Source organism: Saccopteryx bilineata, chromosome 3, assembly GCF_036850765.1.
Source record: "Saccopteryx bilineata isolate mSacBil1 chromosome 3, mSacBil1_pri_phased_curated, whole genome shotgun sequence".
In the NCBI taxonomy this organism is placed as follows: Eukaryota; Metazoa; Chordata; class Mammalia; order Chiroptera; family Emballonuridae; genus Saccopteryx; species Saccopteryx bilineata.
This window is the reverse complement of record NC_089492.1, coordinates 247840973-247868609: the sequence shown is the minus strand read 5'-3', so window position 1 is coordinate 247868609 and position 27637 is coordinate 247840973. Positions and strand designations below refer to the sequence as shown.

The 27637-nt window shown below is 42.9% G+C and overlaps 1 protein-coding gene and 1 non-coding gene across 4 annotated transcripts; both read left to right on the top strand.

Moving 5' to 3' along the window:
• The first annotated feature begins 48 nt into the window (after window positions 1-48).
• Window positions 49-26495, top strand: LRRC42 (leucine rich repeat containing 42). Of its 3 annotated transcripts, none has more exons than XM_066269127.1 (8): window positions 49-178; window positions 5834-6320; window positions 17127-17258; window positions 18833-18951; window positions 20197-20285; window positions 20457-20570; window positions 23925-24009; window positions 26006-26495. In XM_066269127.1, exons 2-8 carry the CDS (start codon window positions 5848-5850, stop codon window positions 26275-26277), a joined length of 1284 nt encoding a protein of 427 aa, XP_066125224.1. In that variant the 5' UTR covers window positions 49-178; window positions 5834-5847; the 3' UTR covers window positions 26278-26495. The 3 variants fall into 3 exon arrangements, with proteins under 3 accessions (XP_066125224.1, XP_066125225.1, XP_066125226.1); XM_066269128.1 differs by lacking the exon at window positions 49-178 and adding an exon at window positions 864-1533; XM_066269129.1 differs by lacking the exon at window positions 49-178 and adding an exon at window positions 1609-1823.
• On the top strand, window positions 11535-11636 carry LOC136332457 (small nucleolar RNA U13). The gene has a single exon (XR_010730717.1). It is a non-coding gene; the product is annotated as a small nucleolar RNA U13 (small nucleolar RNA).
• Window positions 26496-27637: the final 1142 nt, after the last annotated feature.

The following is a 27637-nucleotide window of genomic DNA, read 5'->3' as shown; positions in this document are numbered from 1 at the left end:
CCCCGCGGTCCCACGGAGCTAGGTCCCCCCCAGCCCCCTCCCTCCTCCATCCTTTCTCTGTCCCACCCTCCTTAGCTTTGTGCCCGCAGCACCGAGCCGCTTCCCCTCTCAGCCACGCCGAGGGGGGAGGGAGCCGCCACAGAGGAGCTGCAGCTCGCTGCCACGGGTAGGGGCACAGGTAGGTGGCGGCCGCGGGCTGGGCCGCGTACGGAGCCCTGGGTCGCGAGTGGGGGCGGGGGAGGGGGGGTCGGAGTGGGGGAGGGGTTGACGGAGAGGGATGCAGTTGGGGTGTGGTTGAGTGAAAGGTGTGAAGATGAGGACCTAGGAGTGTGGAAGGTGGGTATAAGGGTGAAGTAGTGGTGCTAGGTTTAGTTAGGTATGGGGGCGAGTGGGAACTGGGGTTCGGGGCGGGGCGGGAGCACGATGTTTTTGAGTGGACTCGGGGAGGGGTATGCGTGGGAATTGAGAGAGTGGAGAATTGCAGTGCTGGGGAAGGGGCTTTGAGAAATGCAAGAAGGAAAGGATCTAGGATTGAAATATTAGAAAGGGTGGGGTCTTGAAGGAAGGGAAGAAAGAAGTTGAGGCTGTGGATTGTGAAGTTGAGCATAGTGAGGCTTAAAGGGAGGGGGTTTTGAAGGTTGAAGACAGAAGACAAGGTAACAGATGGAGAAATTTGTATCCTAGGAGAGGGAGTTCTGAGAGGGAGAGGAAGGGAAGAATAGATAGTGATGGACAGGCTAGATGGTGTCTGGGGATCAGAGTGGGTAGGGGTTGAATGATGTGAGGAAGGAGGGGGAGGCTGGTGGAGGTGGGCTTGGGGCTGGGGGACAGGGAGCCAGATTTCAGAAGGGCCATGGAAGGATTAGAAGGGCATAAGGTTTTAGAGGTGGGGGCAGAGGAGTTGAGAGTGAGTGAAGAAAGGAGGAGTTAGGATTTTTCCTGTGGAGATTGGATTTTGTGTGAGAAGCTCTAGTTAGCCGGTAGAAAAACAAAATCTCAAGATGTGAGGGAGGTTGGTATGTTCCTGAAAAGACGGGCAAGCTGGGTATGATATCATCCTCTGGAGCTTGGGAGAGGGAAGAGTATGGGTGAGAAGGCAGGTGGAAAAATGCAAGTTAAGGGGGGAAAAAACAGTGGGAGGAGTTGAAAATTGTATAATGGTGGCTGACACAGAACAATGAAGGTAAAGATTGTTAGTTGGGTATTCCTGGTTTGAAACTAGTTTCTGTTCGGGTTTTCATGTTGGAAAATTTCTCAAGAATTCTGCATTTTCAAATTAACCAAGGGTGTCTGCAGCCTTGGGATGAAGGCCATGAGTTGACAGATGTTTTCCTGGTGTGGGGATGTGGGTAATTTCTGCCCTGGCAGAAGGAAGAAGGGAGGCCTCAACGTAGTTCTGTCCTGGCTCTCTTCCCACCAACTCTTTCCTCAGATGTCCACTGTTCTTTGTGTGTTTTTTTCTTCAATTTCCCTGCACACATACACATCCCATCCTCCTAGCTTGAGCCAGTCAATACCAGTGAGATAAAACAGGTGGGTGAGATGAATTTTAACACTTTTTTTTTTTAATCCTCAAGGCTTATGTCATATTTTTATTCTTGAGAGGCAGCATCATGCAATGGAAAAGAGCTTGAACTTTGGAGGAATACAGCCTTGAGATTGGATTCTGTCTCTGCCACTTATTAGCTCAGTTCCTTAAGTTAATTAATTTACTTCTCTGAGCCTCTTCATCTTTTAAATGGAAGTCCTGACCTCATAGGATTGTTGAAGATTATGTGAGCTCATTTAATATATGTAATACCTAGCGCAGTGCGTGGCAACTGGTAGGTACTTAATGAATATGTAGTAGCTATCATACCCACTATCATTATTGTCATAATGTTTACAATGATTTATCATTACGGGGATTATTAACTTATTTTACCTACTGAAGTTAGATGTTTTCTTCCTTTTTCTTCAAATGATCTGTCCATAGACTCAACTCACAATTTTAATACTATTGCTTCCTACTTCCCCAACCCCTGCTTGACTGGGATAGGCATGTTTCTTGCTTGGTAAGCTGGCTTCAAGTTCTAAAGAACTGTTATGTTTAGTTATCAGTTCTTTTATTTTGCCTCTTATTTAAAGAGGCTGTAGAGAACCGAGTTACTAATGTAGTGAGGTTATATTTTATTCATTTGATGAAATGACATGCTTGGTGGTGTTGGTTCATTTATAGTAGTCAAATACTAAACATGCACTATTGTGATATTTTTTTATAGTGTTGGATGAGTTACAGAACTGCCTCTCTGTAGGGGTCTGGGAGACTATTAGAATTCCTTTATTACTCTGCTGATCTAATATAAAATACAGCTAATGCACATCTACATTGGACGTTGTTATTATTACAGATACTGATTACAGTTTGTGTGGGGTTTTTACCATGGTATGTCTCCTGAGGAGGCCTATTTATAATAGACCACCCTGGACGACAGCTAGGCAGAAGCAAAAGCCAAGTATAGAAGTTTTGTGTGGGATCCTCTTGCCTTTGTGGTTCTTAACTTTGAAAGGTATAAATACTAAGGGTTATAACTCTTAGATCATTTTATAGTACCTCACAAAGTCTCAGGAAGCGCCTATTGGCAGAATGCAAGATGCACAGATTCAGTAGTAGAAATCAAAGGTCACCAGGATACCATGAACAAAGATCAGTTCTTCAGTGCCATATTTGAAGAATCAAGAGGCTTTGGGCTTTCTGGACAGATGATGTGAGTTTACTCTTTAGGAGATATTGGATTTAATTTTGTTACTTAGAAAGAGAACTAGCATTTGATGAGTAATTTAAAGGTAAAAATATAGCCAGAACTGTGCCCTTTTTTGAAAATAATCCCTGGAAGCAGAAACTGCCAGGATTTGGGGCAGCCTGGGTTAACATCCATCCCAAGCTGCTGTGCCCTCTGCTGGATAGAATCAGACTATTCTCATTTTCGTGCAAGTAATCATCCATTTGTTCATTTTACTCCAAAGTTTGTGGAAGGCACAGCTGGGGGTGAGTGTTAGGATTACTACAGATGGGCAGATCCTATTTCTTTGCCAGGGAGTTTAGAGTATGCAGATCCATTATAATACATTATCTTCCACCAAATTTGCCTTTCTATTAAAAATCAAGTCATTTCTTTTAGGACTATACCTGCTGTCTTTTTTCTGATCTGCAGAGAGTAGGGCTCTGAATGTCCAATCACAAGGTCAATCAAAGGGGATCTGCTTTATCTTCTCATCAAGATTAAAGTCTGTGAGGTTGAAGGGACCAGATGTTTACTTCTACTGGAAGAAGAGCTTAGAATAAGCGAGACATCGTCTTAGCAGCAGGATGAATGCTAGCAAGATTATGAGATAAAAGACACTGACAGAAGGTTTTTTGTTGTTGTTGTGTTCTGGTTCGTAGATATTTTCCGTCTCCTGGTAGTACCAGTAGCAGTGTACTCCCATCATCTGCTTTGCTTCTACCACCTGCAGAAGGATCTAGCAAGTGGGGGAGGAGCTACAGCTGTTGCCGGGAAGAGGAGCTGGGTCCTAGCAACAATATCAGCAGGCCCTGCAGCTCAGAGCACTAAGTCTGTCCCTTTGAGGTCTCACACTTCATCTCAGTCAGTTCAGCAAATATCTGTTGAGGGCTTACTCAGTGGTAGGTGCTGTGTTAGTTAGGCCTGGGAAAGAGGAACAAATCAAATAAGTGCCTTATCTTCAAAGAGCTCACAACTATGGGGACATTAATGGGAACAGACATAGTATATGGTGCTGAGTACTATGGAGAAGTAACCATTGGTGCTCTGGGAAAAACCAGACAGACATACACTGACTGCTACAGGGAAGGGTTCCCAGCAGAGGAATGGTGGTGACCTGAGCATTATGATGAGTAGGAATTAGTTCAGTCAGGGAAGCAGAGAAGACTGTTCCAGCCAAAGGGAGCCAAATGGGCAAAGGCCAGGGAGAAAAGAGAGCACCAACAGTTTTCCTGGGTAGTATTGCATGACCAGAGTAGGACATAAGAAAATGATCAGGAAAGGTTAGGGTGAGGCTCTCAGCCTAAGTAGGGCCCTCTTTTCTCATGTGTTTTACACACATAATTATCCTTGGGAGAAACATGGATTGTGCTGATGCCAGCAAACAGGATCAACTATTTGATCTCCAGAGACTCAGCATTTTTGATCACTGACTTGATTGTTTGCTGACACTTCTAAGTGTCATCATAGCTACATCCTAGCCCTGCATCAGTGCAGAAGCTGGGTTGGTTAACTCTAAAAGTCAGTGAGTCTTGCAAAGATAATAGCTTTTTGACCTATATTATATTAAATTTTACCTCTCTTCTCCCTATGTATTGTTGTAGAAATGATAATCAAATACTTCCATTTAATGTAGCAGTTTCTTGTGTGTTTTGAAATCTTCAAATTCTTCAGGAAAACTAGTATTTATTCTAGTTAGTCCTTGGACACAAAATGTCACCCATGTGATCGCATAAATATCTAACTGTTTTTGATATTTTTGCCTTATCTCAAAAGTGCCCTAATAGGACCTTAATAGAAGTGATACTTCCAACGGGATAGAATAGTTTCGTTTTTTGTTTGTTTGTTTGTTTGTTTGTTTTAGCAAGAGAGGAAGAGACAGAGATAGGAAGGGAGAGAGATCAGAAGCATAAATTCATAGTTATGGCACTTTAGTTGTTCATTGATTACTTTCTCATGTGCCTTGACCCAGGGGGCTCCAGCCGAGGTAGTGACTCCTTGCTCAAGCCAATGACCTTGAGCTTCAAGGCAGCAACCTTTGGGTTCAAGCCAGCAACCATGGGGTTGTGTCTAGGTTTCCAAGCTCAAACTGGCAATCCAGCGCTCAAGCTGGTGAGCCCACACTCAAACCAGATGAGCCCATGCTCAAGCTGGCGACCTCAAGGTTTTGAACCTGGGTCCTCAGCATCCCAGGCCAACATTGTATCCACTGCATCACCACTTGGTCAGACTGGATTTGCTTTTATTTAGTTCTTGTGATGGAGATCTTTTGTAAATCCAATAAAAACCCTGTTGCTTGTGGTCTATGTAAGGTTTAGCAAATGAGTAAACTTTAGTTCTACAGATATCTGCCCAGGGCCTAGTAGTTGCTAGAGCCCTTTGGTTATATGGTTGAATTAAGCTTGGTACCTCCTATCGAGCTCAAACCAGCAGAACACAGACCCAGAAACAAATCAGTAGCAGAACATTGAGTCAAGTACAACAGAGAAGTGTGGGGAAGGTGCCATGGTAACAAGGAAATTCTTCATTTCTAGTTCGTATTCTGTGTATAAATATGGTGTAAAAAACAAATAACACATTCCAAATGTATGATTTGTAACTTGAAAATCAATAAAAATTTATAATTTTAATGATTGAATAACATTCCATGGTATGGATGTATCATAATTTAATAGCACACTTGTTTTCAGACATTTAGGTTGTTAGCAGTTGTTTTGCTAATATCAGCTGTGCTGCCATGACTTTCCTTGTAGATGATTCTTTGCCCAGTTCTGCGACAGACTGACTTAGGGTAAATTTTAGAATGAGATTTCAGCTGGGTTTTGAAAGATGAATCGGAGATCACCAGATAACTAAGAAAAGGGGGAGGGTAGGAAAGGGCATTCTAGGTAGAGGCAATAGAGGCAGCCTCCAGTGCCAGGGTTCACAGGCAACTGGCAAGCTTTATTCTCCCAAACCAGCCACAAGGCCTGCCTGTTAGGCTTGTAAAGTGCTGGGCACAGCAAGATGAAGTTACATGTTACAAATGGCATTTTAATTGGATTTGCTTCCCTTGTGCCTTGCTTTTACAGTCGAAAGCAAGGCGATGTCTTACTACCTCAACTCAGAAAACCACCTGGACCCAGGGCCCATCTATGTGCGAGAGAATGGGCAGCTGCACATGGTCAATCTGGCCTTGGATGGCGTTAGGAGCAGCCTGCAGAAGCCAAGGCCTTTCAGACTGTTTCCCAAAGGCTTCTCTGTGGAGCTTTGCATGAACAGGGAAGATGATACTGCACAGAAAGAGAAGACTGATCATTTCATCTTCACATACACCCGGGAGGGGAACCTTCGATATTCTGCCAAATCCCTCTTCAGCCTGGTCCTAGGCTTCATCTCCGACAATGTTGATCACATTGATTCCCTTATTGGCTTTCCTGAGCAGATTGCTGAAAAGCTGTTTTCTGCTGCTGAGGCCAGACAGAAATTCACAGAGCCTGGTGCAGGGCTGAGAGCTTTACAGAAATTCACGGAGGCCTACGGAAGTCTGGTGCTTTGCTCCCTGTGTTTACGAAACAGGTGGGTATTCTGATTAGGATATTGAGTATTTTATTGGATGTGTTAATTGTGTCAAGCCCTAGGCCTCCATAGGCTTGGGGGCTTTCCCCATCAAGTAGCACTTCAATTTAGAGCTTTCGGACACAAAGTGGTAGGCCATTTTGAGGAAAATCATTGTCTTCTCTCCTCACTCCCCCAGTCCACACTTAACTTTATTTTGAAAGTTATTCTTATTTTGTAAGAATTTGTTTTTTGCCACAGTTCTATTAGGTAGAAAATACTATTCTACCAACTTTTCTAGTAAAAGAAAATAGAAGAAAGATGTGATCTGCCACATATCTCTTGGTATGCTTTTGGGGATATGGAAATTAGTAATCAGAATTCTCAGCTCTACCAGTTTTCAGACCACTAGATATTGAGCATTATATAAAAAGAAACTTTAAAAGAATGAGGGTTAAAATTTCAAGTAGCCTGAAGTTTAGAAATTTTCGAATAAGGTCCCAACACTAAAACCAAGGTCTGTCTTTCCTAACAGAGCAAATTCTTTTTGTTTGTTTCTGCCTTTGCTCATATACTTTAATTGATTTATTTAAAATTATTATTCGACCATCATGTAAAATGACTTCCAAAGCATCTACTAATTAAAAAGAGAAAATTTTAAAAAAATATGCACAGAAAAGAATTTAAAGCAAATACAAAAAAGAAAATGAAACATAAGCCTCCCTCCCATCTATCTCCTATTTCTTCTCTCCAATTATCATCAATTATCATCAGCAACTATTATCAATTTCTTTTATATCTTTCCAGAGATATTCTGCACATACACATGCATACACAGTATACTCCTCTTTGTCATACAAATGGCAACACACTCAGCCTAGCGTGCGGAGGACCCGGGTTCGATTCCCGGCCAGGGCACACAGGAGAAGCGCCCATTTGCTTCTCCACCCCTCCGCCGCGCTTTCCTCTCTGTCTCTCTCTTCCCCTCCCGCAGCCAAGGCTCCATTGGAGCAGAGATGGCCCAGGCGCTGGGGATGGCTCTGTGGCCTCTGCCTCAGGCGCTAGAGTGGCTCTGGTCGCAATATGGCGACGCCCAGGATGGGCAGAGCATCGCCCCCTGGTGGCCAGAGCGTCGCCCCTGGTGGGCGTGCCGGGTGGATCCCGGTCGAGCGCATGCGGGAGTCTGTCTGACTGTCTCTCCCCGTTTCCAGCTTCAGAAAAATGAAAAAAATGAAAAAAAAAACACAAAACAAAACAAATGGCAACACACTGCTTACACTGTTGTGCACCTTGGTTTCTTCACTTTTTTTTTTTTTTTTTTTGTATTTTTCTGAAGCTGGAAACGGGGAGAGACAGACAGACTCCCGCATGCGCCCGACCGGGATCCACCTGGCACGCCCACCAGGGGCGACACTCTGTCCACCAGGGGGCGATGCTCTGTCCCTCCGGGGTGTCGCTCTGCTGCGACCAGCGCCTGGGGCAGAGGCCAAGGAGCCATCCCCAGCGCCCAGGCCATCTTTGCTCCAATGGAGCCTTGGCTGTGAGAGGGGAAGAGAGAGACAGAGAGGAAGGAGGAGGGGGTGGAGAAGCAAATGGGTGCTTCTCCTATGTTCCCTGGCCGGGAATCAAACCCGGGTCCCCCACACGCCAGGCCGACGCTCTACCACTGAGCCAACCGGCCAGGGCCTCTTCACATTTTGAAAATCATTTATCATAGTCTGACCAGGCGGTGGCTCAGTGGATAGAGTGTCGGACTGGGATGCGGAAGACCCAGGTTCGAGACTCCAAGGTCGCCAGCTTGAGCACGGGCTTATCTGGTTTGAGCAAAAGCTCACCAGCTTGGACCCAAGGTCACTGGCTTGAGCAAGGGGTTACTCGGTCTGCTGAAGATCCGCAGTCAAGGCACATATGAGAAAGCAGTCAATGAACAGCTAAGGTGTTACAATGGAAAAACAATGATTGATGCTTCTCATCTCTCTCTCTGTTCCTGTCTGTCCCTCTCTCTGACTCTCTTTTTGTCCCTGTAAAAAAAAAAAAAAAAAAAGAAAAGGAAAGGAAATCATTTATCAGTACTTGTAGATTTTTTTTTTTTTTCTGAAGCTGGAAACGAGAGACAGACAGACTCCCGCATGCGCCCGACCGGGATCCACCCGGCACGCCCACCAGGGGGCGACGCTCTGCCCACCAGGGGTCGATGCTCTGCCCCTCCTGGGCATCGCTCTGTCGCGACCAGAGCCATTCCAGCACCTGGGGCAGAGGCCAAGGAGCCATCCCCAGCGCCCAGGCCATCTTTGCTCCAATGGAGCCTTGCTGAGGGAGGGGAAGAGAGAGACAGAGAGGAAGGAGAGGGGGAGGGGTGGAGCAGATGGGCTCTTCTCCTGTGTGCCCTGGCCAGGAATCGAACCCGAGACTTCTGCACGCCAGGTCGACGCCCTACCACTGAGCCAACCGGCCAGGGCCAGTACTTGTAGATTTTTTAAATAGCTGTATAGCATACCACTATATGAACTTTTTTGTAATTAAAAAATGTGAAAGGCAGGTTACTATTAAGATGGACAGTTGTATGATCATTAAAACAAGGCTTGCCTGACCAGGTGGTGGTGCAGGGAAGATAGAGTGTCAATCTGGGATGCTGAGGAACCAGGTTCAGAACTAGAGGTCGCCAGCTTGAGCATGGGATCATAGACATGACCCCTTGGTCACTGACTTGAGCCCAAGGTCACTGGCTTGAGCAAGGGGTCGCTGGCTAGGCTGGAACTCCCTGGTCAAGGCACATATGAGAAGTAACCAATGAACAACTAAAGTGCCACAACTGTAAGTTGATGCTTCTCATCTGTCTCTCTCTCACTAAAAAACAAACAAACAAACTAGGCTTAAACAGAAAGTATGTAATAAAATAAGAGAAAGTCATACCAGAAAGTGTAAGTAACTAAGCTCATATGCTTGAAAAAGTAAAGAAGCAATCTTTATTTAATTTGCTCATAGAATTAATTTGTTTATCCCAGGCTAAATACTGTACTATAAAAAGAAAAGGCATAAACAGAAGCAGACAAAAACAGGACCACGTACTCATGAACTGTGCAGACACCCTGTGAAAGTTCTGTTTTTGTGCTGTTGTCTCAGTTACAGGCCTGGGGGTACTGCCAGTGGGAAGGAAAAAATTACCTTGCCTAAATGAAAAAGTCAAGCAGTATTTCATTGCAGCTCATATATTTGAAATACATTTTCTTTATTTTTTATCCCAAGTTATTTACATTTATTGTAGAAAATTTAAACAATGAAAAATAGAGCCCTGGCCGGTTGGCTCAGCGGTAGAGCGTCGGCCTAGCGTGCGGAGGACCCGGGTTCGATTCCCGGCCAGGGCACATGGGAGAAGCGCCCATTTGCTTCTCCACCCCTCCGCCGCGCCTTCCTCTCTGTCTCTCTCTTCCCCTCCCGCAGCCAAGGCTCCATTGGAGCAAAGATGGCCCGGGCGCTGGGGATGGCTCTGTGGCCTCTGCCCCAGGCGCTAGAGTGGCTCTGGTCGCAACATGGCGACACCCAGGAGGGTCGCAACATGGCGACGCCCAGGATGGGCAGAGCATCGCCCCCTGGTGGCCAGAGCGTCGCCCCTGGTGGGCGTGCCGGGTGGATCCCGGTCGGGCGCATGCGGGAGTCTGTCTGACTGTCTCTCCCTGTTTCCAGCTTCAGAAAAATGCAAAAAAAAAAAAAAAAAAAAAAAATAGAATTATGATATATACCTTGTTTTAAGATTATTTGATCAAGGTAATACAAACTATATATTTAGGAAATACATAAAACTAATATTAAAAAATTAATAGTATCAACATTCATGGTAGTCATTTTCAAATACATATCTAGGCCCTGGCCAGTTGGCTCAGTGATAGAAAGTCAGTCCGGTGTGTGGTAGTCCCGGGTTTGATTCCCAGTCAGGTCACAAAGGAGAAGTGACCATCTGCTTTTTCACCCCCTCTCTTATCTCCCTTTCTCTCTTTCTCTCTCTTCCCTACCCGCAGCCATGGCTCAAATAGTTTGGGCAGGTTGGCCCAGGTGCTGAAGATGGCACCATGACCTTGCCTCAGGTGCTGAAATAGCTTGGTTGCTGAGCAGTGGAGCAGTGGCCCCAGATGAACAGAGCATCACCCAGTAGGGGGCTTGCCAGATGGCTCCTAGTTGGGGCGCATGCAGAAGTCTGTCTCTCTGCCTTCCTGCCTCTAAAAAAAAGACAAATACATATCTTTATATCCTAATCTACAATTTGTGTTCTGTTTTTTTCCCTCTACTTCCCATTATGGGTTTTTTTCATTATGGTGAAAATGCTTTTTATTCATTTGTGATGTCAGATTGGATAAGAATAGTACTTTTATTCATGTTTGATGAGCACATGAGCTTTTAAAAATGTTTTTTATTGATTTTATACAGAGGAAGAGGGAGAGCGAGAGAAAGACAGGAACATCAGTCTGTCCTGTATGTCAGTGGTCCCCAGCCTTTTTGGGGCCACAGACCAGTTTAATGTCAGAAAATATTTTCATGGACCGGCCTTTAGGGTGGGATGAATAAATGTATCACATGACCAAGACAAGCATCAAGAGTGAGTCTTAGACAGGTGTAAAAGAGGGAATCTAGTCATTTTTAAAAAATAAAACATTGTTCAGGCTTAAATATAAATAAAACAGAAATAATGTAAGTTATTTATTCTTTCTCTGCGGACCGGTACCAAATGGCCCACGGACTGGTACCAGTCCGTGGCCTGGGGGTTGGGGACCACTGCTGTATGTGACTGGGGATTGAACTGACATCCTCTGTGCTTCGGGACAATGCTCTCACCACTGAGCTATCTGGCCAGGACAAGCACATAAGTTAGTGTAGCATTTTTGGAAAGCAGCTTAGCAATATGTATCAAGAGCCTTAATGCTCTGGCCGGTAGCTCAGTTGCTGAGAGCATTGTCTCAGTACACCAAGGTTGTGGGTTTGATCCCTGGTCAGAACACATACAAGAAGCACCCAGTAAATGCATAAATGAGTGGAACAACAAATCAGTGTTTCTCTCATCAATAATTAAAAATTATTTAAAGATTTGATTCATTTTAGAGAGTGGGGAGAGAGAAGGGAGAGTGAAGGGGGGAAGGAGCAGGAAAGAAACATCAACTCTCATACATGCCTTGACTAGGCAAGCCCAGTGTTCCAGGTCAATGCTTTATCCACTGCGTCAGCACAGGGCAGGCCTAAAGAAAGATATTTTTGTAGTTCATAAGCATGATGATTGTGTCTTCACACTCATGTGACATGTGCTTTCCTCACACCTTGTTATAGCATTGGCACATTACCTGTCTGATGTGAAAAAGAAAAAAGAGCCTTAAAAGTTATACATAACATTTGTTAGCCTGTCAATTCCATTTATTGAGAATCTATTCTAGCCCTGGCCGGTTGGCTCAGTGATAAAATGTCGGCCTGGCATGTGGAAGTCCCAGGTTCCATTCCTAGCCAGGCACACAGGAGAAGTGCCCATCTGCTTCTCCACCCTTCCCCCTCTCATTTCTCTCTCTCTCTTCCCCTTCCTCAGCCAAAACTTCATTGGAGCAAAGTTGGCCCAGGCTCTGAGGATGGCTCCATGGCCTCTGCCTCAGGTGCTAGAATGGTTCTAGTTGCAACAGAGCTATGGCCCAGATGGGCAGAGCATCACCACCTGGTGGGCATGCCGGGTGGATCCCAGTCAGGCGCATGCAGAAGTCTCTCTGCCTCCCCACTTCTCACTTCAGAAAAATAAAAAAAAGCTATTCTAATTTCTTATGTAATAATCACATATAGGATCAAATATTTTTACATAAGGGTGTTCATTATAGTAGTAATTGTAACGGTGAAACCTGAAAGCTGATTATCCAACAGTAAGAAATTAGTTAAGCAAATTGTGGTACATGCATATGATAAGATATATAACTATTAAGATAATATTCAGAGCATTTAAAATTATGAAATTATCATTATATACTAAGTGAAAAAAAGAAATAAAATTACATATACTACATGATCCCAGTTTTGTCTTTAAAATAGGAATTTTTATATGTATTGCATATATGGAAAGAAAAAAGAGAAACCCATTGAAATATAATCTAGATAGTAGAATTGAAACTGATTTTAATTTTTTATTTTTCATTTTCTTTTTAATTTTTTATTTATTCATTTTAGAGAGGAGAGGGAGAGAGAGAGAGAGAGAGAGAGAGAGAGAGAGAAGGGGGGGGAGGAGCTGGAAGCATCAACTCCCATATGTGCCTTGACCAGGCAAGCCCAGGGTTTCGAACCGGCGACCTCAGCATTTCCAGGTCGAGGCTTTATCCACTGCGCCACCACAGGTCAGGCCTATTTTTCATTTTTTCTTAATTTTTTTCTCCAAGGAAGATGTGCCCTTTTTTTTTTTTTTTTTTTTTTTTGTATTTTTCTGAAGCTGGAAACTGGGAGAGACAGTCAGACTCCTGAATGCGCCTGTCTGGGATCCACCCAGCACGCCCACCAGGGGGTGATACTCTGCCCCTCCGGGGCGTCGCTCTGCCGCAACCAGAGCCACTCTAGGGGCAGAGGCCAAGGAGCCATCCCCAGCGCCCGGGCCATCTTTGCTCCAATGGAGCCTTGGCTGCGGGAGGGGAAGAGAGAGACAGAGAGGAAGGGGGGGGTGGAGAAGCAAATGGGCGCTTCTCCTATGTGCCCTGGCTGGGAATCGAACCCGGGTCCCCCGCACACCAGGCCAACACTCTACCGCTGAGCCAACCGGCCAGGGCCGGATGTGCCTTTTTTTAGAAGAGAGGGGAAGGGAAGGGAGAGAGATGAGAAACAGCAACTCCTAGTTGCAGTGCTTTAGTTGTTCATTGATTGCTTCTCATACGTGCCTTGACCCGGGGCCTCCAGCCAAGCCAATGAGTGACCTTGGGCTTCAAACCAGCGGCTTTTTGGGGGGCTCAATCCAACTACCACAGGATCATGTCGATGATCCCATACTCAAGCCAGCAACCTTGGGGTTTCAAGCCTGGGACCTCAGTGTCCTAGGTGGACATTCTATCCACCATGCCACAACTGGTCAGGCACTATTTGTATAATAGGAAAGATACAAGAAACATTTTTTTTTTTAATATCTCTTGCTTAGAGCTTAATAGATGACATCTGTATTTCATCCACAGGGAATGAATGAAGTCTTTTTTTTTTTTTTTTTTTTTTTTTTTTAAATTTATTGATTTTAGAGAGGAAGAGAGAGAGAGAGAGAGACGGGAACCGAGATCTGTGTCTGCATGTGCCCGGACCTGGGATTGAACTGGCAACCTCTGTGCTTCGGGACGATGCTCTAACCCAGTGGTCCCCAACCTTTTTTGGGCCACAGACCGGTTTAATGTCAAAATATTTTCACAGACTGGCATTTAGGGTGGGACGGATAAATGCACAAAATAAAATTATGCAACCGGCGTAAAAACTGGTATTTTTAAATGTAATTGTCGAACTTACGAGACAAGCGTCAAGAGTGAGTCTTAGACAGATGTAACAGAGGGAATCTGGTCATTTTTTAAAAAATAAAACATCGTTCCGACTTAAATATAAATAAAACGGAAATAATGTAAGTTATTTATTCTTTCTCAGCGGACCGGTACCAAATGGCCCACGGACCGGTACCAGTCTGCGGCCCGGAGGTTGGAGAACACTGCTCTAACCAACTGAGCTATCTGGCCAGGGCAAGAAACACTTTTAACATAATCTTTTGGCTCATATTTTAATGCCAATTTTACTGTCTTATTCAGTAATAAGAGTTCAATTTTCAACTGTGATCACAAACTTCCCTTCTTTTGAATTCCCAAAGGAAAATAGGAAGAGGGCAGGAGAGTGGGTTTGCATTTGCAATCCTGGGCTGAAACAGCAGCAGCAAAGATTTTACCAGCACAGAAGCGTTCAGGTCAAAGGGAAAGAGCTTGAGAAAATAAGACAATTGGGTAGGTAGGTGTAGGCGCTTGCTGTCTTGGGGTTGAGTCGCAAAGCTGCCTGCCAGAAGGAGAAGTGAGTGTCTGCACCTGGGTTCCAGCCCTGCACAACTCTCCTCTTTGTGTTGAAACCCTGGTGATTTTTAATCCCGCTGGTGGTCGCAGGGAGGCAAGTATGTTTTCCTTAAACTATCACCCTGTCTAACTGAAGTAATTATAACTAACATTTAACGAGAGCATTAATAATCCTTTAAAAGAAGTAATCATCAGTCATATTTTAGCTGGAGAAATTGAGGCTTGGAGAGGTAAGTAACTCACAATCACACAAGTAATTAGAGTTGTTAGAATCCAAACTCGGGTCTGTCTGACACTAAAATATGTCTGTGCTCTTTCTGTTGCTTCTCCCTTCACTTTTTTTTTTTTTTTTTTCAGAGACAGAGAGAGGGATAGATAAGGACAGACAGGAACGGAGAGAGATGAGAAGCATCAATCAGTTTTTTGTTGCGACACCCTAGTTGTTCATTGATTGCTTTCTCGTATATGCCTTGACTGCTGGCCTTCAGCAGACCGAGTAACCCCTTGCTCAAGCCAGTGACCTTGGGTCCAAGCTGGTGAGCTTTGCTCAAACCAGATGAGCCCGCACTCAAGCTGGCGACCTCAGGGTCTCGAACCTGGGTCCTCTGCATCCCAGTCTGACGCTCCATCCACTGCGCCACCGCCTGGTCAGGCTCTCCCTTCACTTTTGAACTCTTTAAGATGAAAATTGGAAGACTAGTTTGGAGCAAGACTATAGAACTTTATGTTCTAGATCTGCAATTTTCAACCAGTGTGCTGCAAGAATTTTTAAAACACACAATATGTACTGACTATTTAGGCAGGGGCACTGACCTCTTTTCCCTTAGATTGTCACATATAAAATGATAACAGCCAACACCACAATAGCCATCCAGTGTAAATTCTCTGTTTTGATTCATAAATATATAGATCATAAAATAGAGTTGAATTTTATTGGTTATGTTTCATAAGGTTATGTCTGATTGGTTAATTCTTGGTACCAGAACTCCTTATATAGGCACCTGATTTTTTAAAAAGTCATGCTGGAGCAAAAAGGGTACATAATTACTATTATTATTATTTTGTGAAGCAATCAAAATTATAACTATTTTTATTTTTGTCAGATGGACAGGTAATATATATATTTTGGTGTGCTGCAGATTTTTAGTAATTTATGTGTGCCATGAGATGAAAAAGGTTGAAAATTGCTCTTCTAGATAAACATCTAGTAAGGCATGTTGGTTTCTCAGCTTTGATTTTTATAATGTTTGTTAATTATGTTATATATTGCTATGTCCTTCTCAGATAACCTGTTTCAGAATTACTAAAAATCTTTTAGTTCATTGATCAAAGGATGTGTTTTTCTTTCTCTGATTTCCAGTAATCCCCCAAATCCTCATTAAAACTCACTTCAACTCTGTGATTGTAAGATGGAAAACAGCAGCTTTATTTATAGTGCAGTTAAAATAGTCTGAGTAAATAAGGCCCATTTGTGTACCCAGCTGAGCTTGGTCGTTCAGGCAGCTTAGAGAGGATATTAGTGCCCCAGGCCATCTGTACCTACCCCTCAGGCCAGCAACAGCTTCTGTACCTCTTACCTTTGTTGGAAGTAGGAAGAAAAGAGATCTAACTTCTCTCTTACCAATAGATTATCCCATCCTGTTTTTGGTCATTATTATCCAGCTGACAGAGTAGACAGAGTAGAGATGCGAACACTTGTAAGTATAACCCCACTGGTCCTAGCATGCCATCTCTCTGTGAAAAACATCTAGACATCCATGAGGAAAGGGAGTGAGAAAAGCATTCTTTTGCCACAAGTCACTTTCCCTGTTCTTTTAGGATCCTCTCCCTCTGTTTCCTGTCACACCTAATCCCTTTTCATTTTTTCTCGCTGATGTCATCTAAAAGAGATAAACGACTAGAAAGCAGGGTGGAGCCACAGCCTGGGATGGGGAATGCCTTGCTGATATCCTTTTCTTTGGAGATCTCCCTGATGCTTCCTTTGGCGAAGGGCTCCAGTGTCATTAAATTGGTTGTGTTCATAGGTTTGTCTTAATAACCATTTAGGTTAGAGTGAGTCCTCATAGTAATCATGTTGCACATATTTTCAAAGTAAAGTTAGGATAGCAGAGGCACAGTGGAGTGAGCAGCTACTTAAATTTGGGATTGAGTAGGAAAGGTAAAATGTGATCTGCCAAATATATCTTGGTTTTTTCTTGGATGTAAAGATTATACTGCCTGGTCAAGGCACATATGAGAAAGCAATCAATGAACAACTAAGGTGCCACAATGAAGAATTGATGCTTCTCATCTTTCTCCCATCCTGTCTGTCCCTATCTGTCCCTCTCTCTGTCTTTTTCTGTCTCTGTCACCAAAAAAAAAAAAAGATTAGAACCCACAGTTCTTGGTCCTGTTCCAGTTTTCAAACCACTAAATATTGAGCATTAGATAAAAAGTAAGCTTAGAGGAAAGATTAATTTAAAATTTTTGAGCGTCCTAAAGTTTGGAAATTCTTCAATAAGTTCCCAATACCACCAAAGTCTGTCTGCCTTCTAACAAAGCAGGTGTTTTCTCCTGTGACTTGTCTTTGTTCATATACTTTCCGCTGCTTGTTTAAAGTTTTTATTTCGTTATCATGTAAGACTTTCAAGGCATTTGCTAATGAAAAAATTCTACCAGTGCCCACATAGTAATCAGTCAGGTTTGCTTATTGCATTGCACTTCGTCCTGATGTAATGTTGACTGCGGCACAGAGCCACAAATGGTAATGTTTTAAGAGAAGGGAAAGAAAACCTGTTGATTCTTCTCTATGCCACAGATATCTGGTGATTTCAGAAAAACTTGAGGAGATTAAGTCTTTCCGGGAGCTGACCTGCCTGGATCTTTCCTGTTGCAAGCTTGGAGATGAGCATGAACTTCTAGAACATCTCACCAATGAGGCTCTGTCTAGGTATTGCCACCATTTGCAGATGAATTGTTTTATTATTTTTTAAAATTATCCATCAGGATCATCTTGAAGAATGCCAGTTGTCCCCCACTCCTGTGCTTATTTGCTAATATTTTTTGTAGATTTTTTTTTTTTTTCTCTCTGAAGCTGGAAATGGGGAGAGACAGTCAGACAGACTCCCGCATGCGCCCGACCTGGATCCACCCGACACACCCACCAGGGGCGAGGCTGTGCCCACCAGGGGGCGATACACTGCCCCTCTGGGGCGTTGCTCTGCCGCGACCAGAGCCACTCTAGCACCTGGGGCAGAGGCCAAGGAGCCATCCCCAGTGCCCGGGCCATCTTTGCTCCAATGGAGCCTTGGCTGCGGGAGGGGAAGAGAGAGATAGAGAGGAAGGAGGGGGGGGTGGAGAAGCAAATGGGCGCTTCTCCTATGTTCCCTGGCCGGGAATTGAACCTGGGTCCCCCACACGCCAGGCCGACGCTCTACCGCTGAGCCAACCGGCCAGGGCCTTTCGTAGACTTTTTCAACTTCCATTTACTTGGTAGAAACAATATAGATTGGACAACTCTTATGAAAGTAAGTCAGGTGGTTCATTTTTATAAATAACCTTAATTTCAGTGTAGTACTTGAAGCTACATGGTTGAAACATGATTTTACCCTTTATTTGTCTAGTTCTAGTTTATTCAAGCAAGAAATGAGAAGTTATACAATTTTCTGTAGTTGTTTTTTATTTTAACTATCAGTGAACTATAAATTATTTAAAAATAAACTATTAAAGACAGCCAAATACATCCTTTTCAAAAAACATAATTTACAGAAAGCACCCAGTTCATAACATTCACAAATAATCTGACTGATCTCAGTCTGGTCAGCAGAGAGGGGGGCCAAATAGATTCCTTTGTGGTTTCATAAACACCCAGAGGGATAACAGCATTACAACCTTAGTCTAACCCGCTTTCTGGGGCCTTCCCAGGACAGACGCATACTGCAGTGTATAAAGTTATTTTTATGTGAGGTTAGTAAAAATTCAGATTTCTTGTGTGTGGGACAGGGGAACACATTTATATACCAGTGTCAGGGTAGCTGGATGGGATTGGATTATGGGTATGTCTTAAAAACCAATTCTGAAAATCTGGATTTATAAAGCTAGTTAAATTTAGAGGATTGTTTGCTTGCCAAAAGAATTCTCAAAGGAGTTCTTTAGCAGACTTTTCCTGGCATATTTAGAGTGTTTGTGGGTTTTACACAGTATTTGTCAGGAATGCAACTTTTGTGTTTAGCAAGGTATATTCATCTCCTTAATGAAGTCCATTTATTTCATTCTACTATATACCTTTAGTGCCTTCTGTGATCTGAGATTAATACTATAAGATACTTGAATCCCTCAGTTAACTCTCACTTAGTAACTGAAATAGCACTAAAAGATCTTTAACTCCATTAAATAAATGCATTGGGTGTGAAATAGGGGTTAGAGGATATTTTATATTTTTAAATAAAATTTATGAAAGTATGTTACATCTGTACTTTCTCAAACTCTCTTTAATTAATTTATTTATGGACTTTGTTTCTCTAGTGTAACTCAACTCCACCTGAAGGATAATTGTTTATCTGATGCTGGGGTTCGGAAAATGACAGCACCAGTTCGAGTGATGAAAAGAGGCCTTGAAAATCTAACATTATTAGACTTATCTTGTAAGTTTTATTAGAAATGATAGATTATTAATGTTTGAAGATTGGCCTTATAAATCATTTAGTTCTTCCCTTCATTTCAGAGGTGATAAATTGAGGGGACTTTCCTAGGTGCCACAGCAAGTTAGTGGCAGAGCAGGGCTAAAGCCAGAGGCTCTGACCCCTGGCCAAATACCTCTCCTGGCATGCTGGCCTCTTTACGGTAGGAAAAGCCTGACAGATTCATCCTTGCCACTCACTGTATACAGACAGGACAGCCGTTTATCATATTCGTAGCATCTATAAAGCACATTTGGTTCATCTTTACTTTCTTTGAGTTGCTGAACCATGTTATTTGTCATCTAGGTTTTTTTTAATATTTGTTTGATGAAAATCTGGATGAATCCACAATTGTGGTAACTCACTCGGGATTAACCAGATATTGACACCAATGATAGAAAGTTGATAGAAATCATTGACAGTTTAACTGAGCATCTGTTAAATGTATGGTGGGATGGTGGATGGTATGTCAAAGGAATAGAAGGAGCTGGGTTTAAGGTCAAAGGGCATTCCTTGTTGCTCTGTTACTATTATTAGCTGTGTCCCCTTGGACAAGTTATTTAACCTCTCTGAGCCTTGGTTTTGGCTTCTATAAAATGAAGATGATAATAAATGTTCTGCCTTCCTCCCAGGAAAGTGTATTCACTCAACAAATACTTTTTGGGCACCTACAGTGTACCAGGCACTGTGCTCATGACCTTGACTCAGTGCTAAATGTAGTACTCTCGGATATGAGAAGGTAATATGTAAGAAAAGATTCTGGGGGGGAAATAAGCAAGTTAGTAAGAGTAGTAATAGTCTCTGTGGCCAAGAACCTTTGAAAACCTTTTAAAATAAGACTTTTTCCTTTGGAAGTGAAATGACCATGAACAAAGACTGATGAACCAATTTAATACAAGTTTATATTTGTTATTGCCATATAGTTGCAAATTAAACCCTTTGGGATAACTACCTGGTTAATTTATTTTTCTGCTAACCTCCCAATTCCTAGAAAATTAGAGCTGAAGGATCTAAGGATAATCTCACATGTAGCTCCTTCATATTACAGATAGAATAAAAATAAGCTCCCTCTATTTAACTTACTCTGAAAAGTTTGTTCACTTAATATTTTATATTTTATCATTGTTTGACCTTTTTTCTGACCTTATTGTTGGCATTTTAGCAATGGTTGTACTGTAACTGAATACTACCTGTGTTTTTGACATCTAGGTAACCCTGAGATCACAGATGCAGGAATTGGATACCTCTTCTCTTTTAGAAAACTAAACTGCTTAGATATCTCTGGGACAGGGCTCAAGGTAGGACTTTTACTCCCTTCTCTTATTTTTCTGCACTCACAATTTGATATGTTGCTTTTGTTAATTGGTGTTTAGAAAAGGCTGATATTTATGATGGTGTTTATTTCCTGTTGAAAGCAAGTACTAATTGACCAGATGTGTGGGCTTCCTGTTCTGTCTTTCCCTCACTAGGACATCAAAGCTGTCAAACACAAGCTCCAGACCCACATAGGTCTTGTCCACTCCAAAGTGCCTTTGAAGGAATTTGATCACAGTAACTGCAAGACTGAGGGCTGGGCTGACCAGGTACTGCCTATTTCCCCCCTACAATTGACATGGTTTTTCATTTTAATTCTAAGTGTCTTCTTATTCAACACTTTGAACAAACATTAATCCTCTTGGTATTTCTTGGCTCAAGTGCCATTTTTTGTCAAGTCGGAGATACTGATGTTCTATAACTGACCCCGCCACTTAAGGAAAGGTATTAGATGCTGCTCTTTAAATCTCATGCTCTGGTTACTAGGTTGTGCATCATTCTTATTGGACCTAGGAGAAAATGCCATCTTATAAAAGGTTTCAAAAATAAGTGAATTCTGTCTTGCTATGAAGAAAGCAGCATAACCCAACTTGTGAAGGACAGATTCTCTTAGCAGTCTAGAAAGAGAATAAGTCATACTGATAAAGATTCAAATCTGACTTCCTCTTTTGGGGGCACAATTCTGTACCTCAGAGACTTCGGGGGGAAGAGTGTTTTTTGTTCTCTCTCTGAGTATTCCCATCCTCATCCTCTTGGCTGAACTTTACTTGGACTTGGTGTCATCTTCTTGATGGTCTCTCTCAACTTGGAAAAGTACAGACTTAGGTAGGAAGTCAGAAGGTAACCCAGGACTCGGCACTAGTAGATCCAAGCTTGCCGGAGGCTGGTGCCTTTCTCCTTCAGACACTTGACACCAGTATTTCTTGATGGGGGCCTAGAAGACTCCCCAGACTGTTTTGTTTTCGATTGCTCCTTGGCATCAATGCATGATGGTGGACCTGTCCAACTGCCTGATTGTAGTATCACCTCCCTGTAGGTAAACAGGAAGGGGTGCTGGTGAGTCAGTGTTTCAGAAGCACTTTGAAGTTGGTCCAGAAAATGCATGCTGAAATAATTACCATATTGCGTTGCCAGACAGTTGGTAGCACTGATGAATCCTAGACATACCCAATAGTGGACTTGGGCAGGTAGGTGTGGGATGGTCATAATAAAGACTTGGTGTAGTTTGGTAGCAGGTGTCATGGTGGAAAGAGCATAGGCCGTCGAGTTAGAGACTTGGGTTTGGGATCCTGGCTTGACAACCCAATAGCTGTATGACTCAAGGCAATTTTGAGTCTCTGTTTCTTCACCTTTGAAATGGCAGGAACCAGGATATCTCTTGCAGAGCTTGGTATGGGTGAAGTAAAATCCCTAGCAGCCTGGCCTGCAGTAGGTGAACTGGGCTCTGTGCAGCTTCATGCCATGCCACCTCAGCCTTGCCCCTAGGGCTGGGCCGCAGCGCTTTATCCCTTGTTGATCCCTTATTGAAACTGTTTCAGGCTGACTCAGTGCTCCTGCCTCATTCTCAGCAGAAGACAGAAAATATGAGGCTGTTTCTTCAGCTATATTCTACTTCCCTCCTATCTAAGGGAAACAGATGCTATTTTATTCCAGTGATACCCTTTAGTTTTTTGTTTTATTTTTCCAGTTCCATTCCCTAAGATCACCAGCTTCCTCTGTGATATTTTACTAATAATTACTTTCTTTTACTGCTCCACCATTGCAGCTTCAGTCTCTCCCTATGTTGGCTATTTTCTTTGTGTATAAACACAACTATTACTCTTACATGTTCTTCATCCCCCGGCAGAACTGTAAATTGTTCCTATTATCTCTCCCACCTCCTTATTGCCCACTCAGTTCTCAGTCCTTTGTAATCCAGGTCTGGCCTCCACTTCTCTACAGCAGGTGTTCCTTTTTTTTTTTTTCTTCTTTTTTTTTTTTTTACAGAGACAGAGAGTCAGAGGGATAGGTAGGGACAGACAGACAGGAACGGGGAGAGATGAGAAGCATCAATCATCAGTTTTTCATTGCGACACCTTAGTTGTTCATTGATTGCTTTCTCATATGTGCCTTGACTGTGGGCCTTCAGCAGACCGAGTAACCCCTTGCTCGAGCCAGGGACCTTGGGTCCAAGCTGGTGAGCTTTGCTCAAACCAGATGAGCCCGCGCTCAAGCTGGCAACCTTGGGGTCTCGAACCTGGGTCATCTGCATCCCAATCCGATGCTCTATCCACTGCGCCACCACCTGATCAGGCGAGCAGGTGTTCTCTTGAAGGTAACGTGATCTCATTTTCTCCTGCCTTGGCTTTTCTGCAGCGTTGATATAAACATGTCTGCCCTGTACTTTCTCTCTCTCTCAGTTTTTGTCCTGGCTCTTCCCTAACTTTTTCACTCCTCCCTCTAGCTCTTGCTGATTCTTCACCTCTTCTCCACTATCTCCAGCTCACTTTCCCATAGTGATCTTTACTGTCCTCAGAGCTTTAACTGTCCCTGTGGGGATAATTCCACCTTCTCTCACACACTAGGCCCATTCCTAAATATCATCCATAAATCTCCACCTGGCATCTCAGATTCAGCTTGTCCAGAACCTAACTCATTTTCTTCTTCCCTGTCCCCAAGCTCTTCTTATTGATGTTCTTATTTCTTAGTGGAAGCACTGTTTTCTCAGTTGCCCACCAAGTCACCAGATTCAGCTAATCCATCTGGGCATTCTCTTAGACTTGTCCACATTTTCCATAATCAGGAAAAGTAGTATAGAAGGGATGACAGCTGATATTTATCAAGTGCTTTCTGTGTGCCAGACACTGTGCTACACCATTCATGTATGTTATGGAACAGATGAAGAAATTGAGACTCAGAAATTAAATCACTTGCCAAGAATCCCTTGGCTAGTAAGTAGTAGAGTGAATTGTGTTCTTAAACTGTGTTGTACTACCTCTGTGTCCTGAACATGTTTTTCTTTATGATCATTTTATTGCATACCATAATGAAAAATATTAAATTTAGTTCTTGTTACTCATGGTACATGTGAAATAATCATTTATTTATGAATAGTGTATACTCAGCCGGATTTCCAAAAGAATTCGTAGTAGCTTTTAATAAAAATACATTTGTAATGGTTTTAAAAAGTATCTTGAGGATATGGAATGTAGGCATTTTAAACACATACAGGAGTTTGAGTTATACTTGGTGTATTTTAGGGCATGAGAGTGTGAGACTAGGTATGTGTGAATAATAGTGACTAAGGTTTTCAATTTTAGTATTTAGTTTAAGGAAATACAGTTTATTTCTAGCTTGGTATAGAGATGAAAATAGGGCAAGAGCTTTAAAGATTTTTTCCTAACCAAAGGGCAAGAAATTTTTTCCTGAGTCATGCAAATACACATATCTAATGTGTTTGTATGCTAACTCCTGTATTAAAATCCAGGCTTGACTTGATTCTTTAATTCTTATTACCAGTGATCTGAAGTAAGATTACAGCAGGGGTTTATGTTTATAGAAAAGGAACAAAGGGGAACACGGAAGGTTTGAGATTAAAAGTTTGAGATTTTGTTCAGATTCATATCTTTCCCAATGCGTTTTAGATCGTTCTGCAGTGGGAGCGTGTGACTTCGGGAGCTGTGAAGCCACAAGAAGCCTTGGAACCTCGAAAGGCAGCTCAGCGTTTCTGTGAGAAATTCCCTTTCTTTTGTAATTTTTGCCCTTAGGTTTTTGCACCTTTAAAGCAGTTAGCTTGTTTTCACAAAGTGGGAAAAATAATTGCGATAGTACTGACTTAATTAGATCACCAAGACTTGTGTTCGCTCAACATAGCCTATAGTGTAAGTTCACACTTGGCTTTGAGCACCAGTACCTGAAAAATAGTTTATTAAATGTATGTATTTATAACCCATCTTCTTCCATTAATGACTTGCAGTGGCACAAAAGTAGATAGATTACAGAAGATTTAAAAGGAATTAAGTGGAGCCAAAAGGTAGAAGCAGCTCAACAGATGAAAGGATAAACAAAATGTATTATTTATGTACAGTGGATTATTCAGCCTTAAAAATGAAGGAAAGGCCCTGGCTGGTTGGCTCAGCGGTAGAGCGTCGGCCTGGCGTGCGGGGGACCTGGGTTTGATTCCCGGCCAGGGCACATAGGAGAAGCTCCCATTTGCTTGTCCACCCCCACCCCCCCTCCTTCCTCTCTGTCTCTCTCTTCCCCTCCCGCAGCCAAGGCTCTATTGGAGCAAAGATGGCCTGGGCGCTGAGGATGGCTCCTTGGCCTCTGCCCCAGGCGCTAGAGTGGCTCTGGTCGCGGCAGAGCGACACCCTGGAGGGGCAGAACATCGCCCCCTGGTGGGCGTGCCGGGTGGATCCCGGTTGGGCGCATGCGGGAGTCTGACTGACTGTCTCTCCCCGTTTCCAGCTTCAGAAAAATACAAAAAAAAAAAAAAAATGAAGGAAAGTTTAACATGCTGTAATGGGGGGAAACTTGAAGACATTATGCTAAGTGAAATAAGCCAGTCAAAAAAAAGACAAATAGTGTATGATTCTTCTTATATGAAGCTCTAGAATAGTCAGGTCATAGAGACAGAGTGTGGAAAGGTTGTTGTCACAGGCTAGGGGAAGGATAATAGGGAGTTATTGTTTAATGGGCATGGAGTTTCAGTTTTGCAAGATGAAAAAGTTTTGGAGATGGATAGTGGTAATGGTTATACAGCATTGTGAGTGTATTTAATGCCACAGAACTGTACACTTAAAAATGGTTACAGTAAATTTACTTACATATATTTTACTATAATTTCTTTAAATGGGGATAAGTGATGAAATCCAGTGAAGGAAAAATAAAGGTAACAAAATAACAAGAAGCCAGGGCAAACCAAAAAATATTTATAATGTATCATTTGCTGGACTTGTAATATAATTTGCTTCTTAGATGACAGTCAAGTCCAGGTTCTGAATAGTAATAGTAAATGGTTTTTAGCTTTTACTGTGTGCCAAGCATTGTGCTTAGCATTTTATGTACCTTATTTCATTTATCTTCACATCACCCTTATGAAGATGAGAAAACTGGCCCTGGCTGGCTCACTCAGAGGTAGAGCATCAGCCTGGCATGTGGAAGTCCCAGGTTTGATTCCTGGCCAGGGCTCACAGGAGAAGTACTGATCTGCTTCTCCACCCTTCCCCCTCTTCTTCCTCTCTATCTCTCTCTTCCCCTCCTGCAGCCAAGGCTCCATTGGAGCAAAGTTGGCCCAGGTGCTGAGGATGGCTCCATGACTTCCGCCTCAGACGCTAGGATGGCTCTGGTTGCAATGGAGCAACACCCTGGATGGGCAGAGCATCACCCCCTGGTGGGCATGCTGGGTGGATCCCAGTCAGGCACACATGGGAGTCTGCCTCCCCACTTCTCACTTCAGAGAAAAATAAATAAAAAAGATGAGAAAACTGAATCTCAAGTCACTTGCCTAAGGTCTCTTATCCCGGAAGTAAGTAGCAGAATACACATCTTCAGTGGCTAGTGCATATGCCACTGTTATTTTAGAGGACATTCAAAAGGGAATAAATTCATCTAAATGTCACCCTGTTTGGGCCTTTGTCACTTTCTTTGGGTTATCTTTCTAGACCCAGGCAGGTATTAGCGTTACTGCATAGTAAACTCATCACCCTTCCCTTCTCTCTCACAGATGGGAAGCGGGCTCGAACAGAAACAGTGAAGTGTCCCCTGGCAGACACCCACACGAACTCTTCTGAGAAGCTCCAGTTCTATAGAGAGAAAGCCCCAGAATGCCATGGGCCATTGTTGAAATGTGAAGCTGTTTCAAGCCAAGAGTCAACGAAGAGCAAGAAGAGAGGTTTTGAAGAGCCAGAAAAGGAACAGAGTAACTCTTCGCAGCCTGCAAAGCAGAAGTATGTTTGTCTTGCTATGGAAGACTGGGACTTACTAAATTCCTATTGATTGGAAGATAGAAGTTGACCCCCCCTCCTGTCTACAACTCTAAATGAGGAAAGGGGGCTGTTTTCCTTTTTGTTTGAATTTACCTATGGCATTAGCATAGCAAAGAGATATTTCTACTTTTTGTGGTGTGGGAGGGCAATGCTATGGAAGTATGTAATTTCTAATGTATATTTTCAATACATAGTAATTTTTTCAAATAAACGTTTTGCTGTCCTTAAGTTCTGCTTATGAAATATGGACTAGAGCCACAGGAAATAACACTTTGGTTTGGGATGGAAGGCCATCTGAAATAACAAGGCAGCTTAGCATGATTTGTTACTACACCAAATTTAGCCCGGCCAGTTATGCAGTTGTGCACACACACTCACCATATTGAATGCCTCCTGTGTCATGCCCTGTCCTCCATGGAAGAAAGGTATTAGCCCCAATTTAGAGTTAGGAAAACTCAGTCTCAAGTGAGTTGTTCAAGGACACAGTTTATAAATAGCAGAACCAGAATGTATACTCCATTCTGTCCATTTCTAAAGCCCACTCTTGCAATGCCTTTTAAATAATAGTTGCCATTTATTAAAATCTAAACTATTATGTCTATGAAGTAAAACACCAGGAATCTTCATAGTAGTTCTACAAAGTATTATCACTTCTGTTTGAAGATAAACCTAAGACCAATGACTTGCCTTGGACCAGTGGCTCTCCAGCTTTATTGTGCATGTAAATCACCTGGCTTCTTGTTAAAATGCAGATTCTAATTCAGTAGATCTGGAGTGGGATCAGAGATTCAGCATTTGTATCAAGTTTCCAGATGGTGCCAGTGCTTCTATTTTGCAGACTACACTTTGAATAGCAAGGCTCTAAACCTTCCCTAATACGGTAGCCCCTAGTCATTTATGGCCATTTAACACTTTAAGTGTGGCTAGTCCAAATTGAGATGTGTAGTAAAATATACATTGGACATCAGACATCAAAGTATTGATTACATGTTAAGATGGTAATTTGGGGGTTAAAAATAACAATTTCACCTGTTTTTATTTTTCTAATGTGTCTACTAAAAAACAAGATGGCTTGCATTTGTGATTTGCATTATATTTCCACTGAACAGTGCTGCTCTAGACTGTATTCTATCCTTAACAGGAAGCTTAAAGCAAGACCTCTTGCCAGGTAAAGGGAAGAGAGAATACCTTAAGGAATTAAAATTGATGTGACAGGTTTGATACTTGGAAATGCTCTGGAGTTTAACCAGGATTTAAAAGGTAGATGTGGGCCCTGGCCGGTTGGCTCAGTGGTAGAGAATTGGCCTGGTGTGCAGGAATCCCGGGTTTGATGCCTGGCCAGGGCACACAGGAGAGGCGCCCATCTGCTT